The sequence below is a fragment of the Pterocles gutturalis genome, unplaced genomic scaffold, assembly GCF_000699245.1.
Source record: "Pterocles gutturalis isolate BGI_N339 unplaced genomic scaffold, ASM69924v1 scaffold42633, whole genome shotgun sequence".
Classification (NCBI taxonomy): Eukaryota; Metazoa; Chordata; class Aves; order Pterocliformes; family Pteroclidae; genus Pterocles; species Pterocles gutturalis.
The window spans coordinates 1-3,352 of record NW_010121980.1 but is presented as its reverse complement, the minus strand read 5'-3'; the positions used below and the strand labels follow the sequence as shown (position 1 = coordinate 3,352).

The 3,352-nt window shown below is 49.4% G+C and overlaps 1 protein-coding gene across 1 annotated transcript in view; it reads left to right on the top strand.

Annotated features, from left to right (window-relative positions):
* Window positions 1–3,326, top strand: part of LOC104464627 (D-aspartate oxidase-like) — a gene marked incomplete at its 3' end in the record, with an annotated part of 8,400 nt that extends 5,074 nt beyond the window's left edge. The window contains exons 4-7 of the mRNA XM_010077393.1: window positions 1,802–1,811; window positions 1,906–2,073; window positions 2,271–2,379; window positions 3,150–3,326. Of these exons, the coding sequence (XP_010075695.1) occupies window positions 1,802–1,811; window positions 1,906–2,073; window positions 2,271–2,379; window positions 3,150–3,326 (464 nt within the window). The remainder of the gene's footprint in view (window positions 1–1,801; window positions 1,812–1,905; window positions 2,074–2,270; window positions 2,380–3,149) is intronic.
* Between the last annotated feature and the right edge of the window lie 26 nt (window positions 3,327–3,352).

Genomic DNA, 3,352 nt, shown 5'->3' with positions numbered 1-3,352 from the left:
TTTCCCTCCTGTGTGGGCACTTTTATAGTCAGCTTGTGAAAGGAGATGTAATAATTAACAGGAAGAAACTTAAGCATCACGCTGAGAGGAAGAAGAGGTGTTGTAACAAGCCTCGGCTGTGATGCAGAAGGAATGCAATGATGGGCAACAGCGCCTGCTCTTCTCTCCCTTCCTACATAGTAGGGACAACAAATTTTAAGTAGTAAAACCTCAGGGGTAAATGAGAAGCTGTGTGAAGAGCTACGAGCAAGGATCTCATAAATAAACCCAACCTATCATAATCCCACACAATCTGTCTTGCCTAAATTGACATCAAAGATGCCAAAAGGCACAAGAAGATGGGAAATCAGCCCATCCTTAAAACTGCAGGCACTGCTTTCCAGAAAAGGTTCTCAGAAAGCAATTAGCAAGGCTTGATTTCCACAGTCAAGGAAGAGTGACTGAGTTCTGTAGGAGAAGGCAAGACCATAAGGGAGTAAGACCAAAGGTCCACATCACTCAGCATCCTCTCCAAGAGTGAATATTGGTAGATACTTCAGGAAAAAATAAGATCCATATTCACCCCAACTCACCTGTTTCCAAGGTGCTGAAGGTTTTATCACCTCTGAGGTTGCCCAGTCTCTTTTGGGCCCACGTAGTTCCTGGCTTCAGGGAGTTTGCAGGGCGCACCAAGTTGCATGGTTCAGTTGTGTGTGGTCAGGCACATAGGCTGGCACCTCGCTGGGATGGGCAGCCAGGGGATTATCAACCAGGAGCTGTGCGCCACTTACCAGGTGCCAAGCTCTGAAACTTGGCCAGGTCGAGGGAGAATAGAGATGCTGCACCTCCTGGGGTAGCAATCAGCAGTTGAAGATGCTGAGAAGTGGAGTGGAGCTGCTCAAGGACACAAAATAGGTTATAAAGCAAGGCAGAGAGAGGCAAATGTACAGGCTCTTGGGGCAGCAAGGCTGGCTGGCTCGTGGGGAGCACCGTGTGCTGCTGGGAGAGCACGGCAGCCTCAGATGCCCACAAATCTGTCCAAGGCAGTGGGTCACACTGGCAGGTACGGGGGCTGAGGATGGGTTGGAGACCTCAGGTCACTAGGGGCACAAAATCCCCCAGGGTACAGGTATCTTCTCTTCCCACACTTTTCCCACCAAGGCATCGTGGCCCAAACAATTTTTGGATGGTAAACAACCAGGCTGTACCCTGTGAAGCGATGCATTGTGTTGAATAGCTAAAATTCACATTTTGTAGGACAGAGCTAAGCAGGTAACCCAGTCCTCAGGGTCAGAGGGGGAGCCCTGCACAGCAGAGGAACTAAAGTGCATGTTAAGAAAAACATCTTCCACAATGCGCTGGGCCCTTTGCTCTGTGTAAGCAATTTGCCTCCTGTGTGATTTGTTTCTGTAGCCCAGGCAGTGACAGACCTCATTGCTGGAGACCCTGATATACAAACAAACTTTTTGCTCATGGTGACTAAAAGCTAATTTTCCCAAAACTCCAAAGACACTTTTGCACCTGACACGATGGAAAACTTGATGGGTGCCTCACTGCCTTGGGTTTTATTGAAAAAACCTTGTCACAGATTGCTACAGCCCAAACAGCAGTGCTGTACGTTCAGATCACTCTCTTGCCCTTTGCTCTTGCAGTGAGGATGGGGTAGTGGCTGTTGAAATACTTTTAAAAAATTAGTTGTTATACCAAAGGCTATGAAGATTTTTTTAATCCTTACCTCAGTCTTGGTTCTCTGTGTGCAGCAGTTAGTCTTCAATTAGCTGCCCCAGGGGGTTATGTTACATCTTGTGTGGGTATTTCACAGCCTGATGAGGGTACCTGTCAGGGATACTGATAACACAGGATATGTTATTTCCAAATGCATGTAGGTGCCTCTCCCATGTGGTTCTCCAAACCCAGACATGGCAGCAGCACCCAAGGTTGCAGTGGTTGGCGCGGGAGTCATCGGCCTGTCCACAGCACTGTGCATCAGAGAGACTTGGCCCAGCTGCTCCGTGACGGTCCTTTCAGACCAGTTCAGCCCCAACACAACCAGTGACGTCGCAGCTGGGATGCTCATCCCTCACACCTACCCAGGTGCGTGCAACCCAGCGTAGCGTTGCCTGTGGCACTGCATGAGGCTGCATGCCCAGGTGTGCAGCAATGCACAGAGGTTCAGGAAGAAAAGTGCCATGACCTGCATTCCCTGTCTGTCCTGTCTCCTCAACGCTGGCTTGTATGCTTCTCCTCTTTGTATTTTCCCTCTCTGCAAGTTTGGTTTTGTTTACATACAGGCACACCGACCCATGTGCAGAAGCAGTGGTTCAAAGAGACCTTCTCTTACCTTTTTGCCATCAGCAACTCAGCTGAGGCATCAGAGGCTGGCATTCACCTCATTTCTGGGTAAGAACGGTCCCTGGGGCAGCCTTTGGTATGTGTGTGCTGGAGCAGGCAGGCGTATTCCCTCCATGGTGTAGCTCTTATGACCATATTGCCAAGAAAGTACATTGCAGCTGCTCAGGTAGGACGTATTTTCAAGCAAAATTCATGCACAGAGAAACCACTCAATACTGGACTGCACAAAAAGTCTTTTAATAATTGCTGTTTTCTATACTGCCATCTACCAGCTGCTTGCAGCAGGGGCAGTCTCTTCATAGGGATGGGACTGCAGGATCCTGCAGCTTCAGCAAGTAGGTGTAGGGATGCAACTGGGGTGTCTGTGCATTGGGGGTGTTTTATGCTGCCCATTATCTACGCAGAAATTCACCTTTTGGGAGTGCTAAGGCTGGGCACGCTGTAGCTTTATGGGTACCCAAAAAAACAGGTGTGCAGGTGGCCCTACGTGAAGGTCCAGCCAGGGTGGCTACAGCCATGGTGGGGACACTGTGTGAGGGGACTTTGTACTTCTACATCTGGAATTACAGTGTAGCTGGAAGAACTCTCTCCAGTTTACTTACTCCAGTGTGTCACCTGCAAGCTCGGCTGTGGCAGCTAAGGCACGTGTTGCAGCAGCAGGCAGCGATGCTTCCCTGTTGCTGTTAACCTTGCAGAGCTGCACTGATGGGCGGGAATAGGTTCCTGAGTTCCTGGGTTTGTGCTAAGATTGCTGTGACACCTAACATGGCAGAGCAATAGTGGCTAAGTTTTGCAGCTTTTTCTCTATGTCCTTTTAGGTGGCAGGTCTTTAAAAACACTCCCGAGGAAGAGTTACCTTTCTGGTCAGATGTCGTCCTGGGATTTCGAGCAATGTCTGAAGCAGAACTCCAAAAGTTTCCACACCACCGATTTGGTCAGGCCTTTACAACACTGAAATGTGACTGCCCACCCTACCTGCTGTGGCTGGAGAAAAGGTTGGTGTTGCTGCCAGCTGGGCATG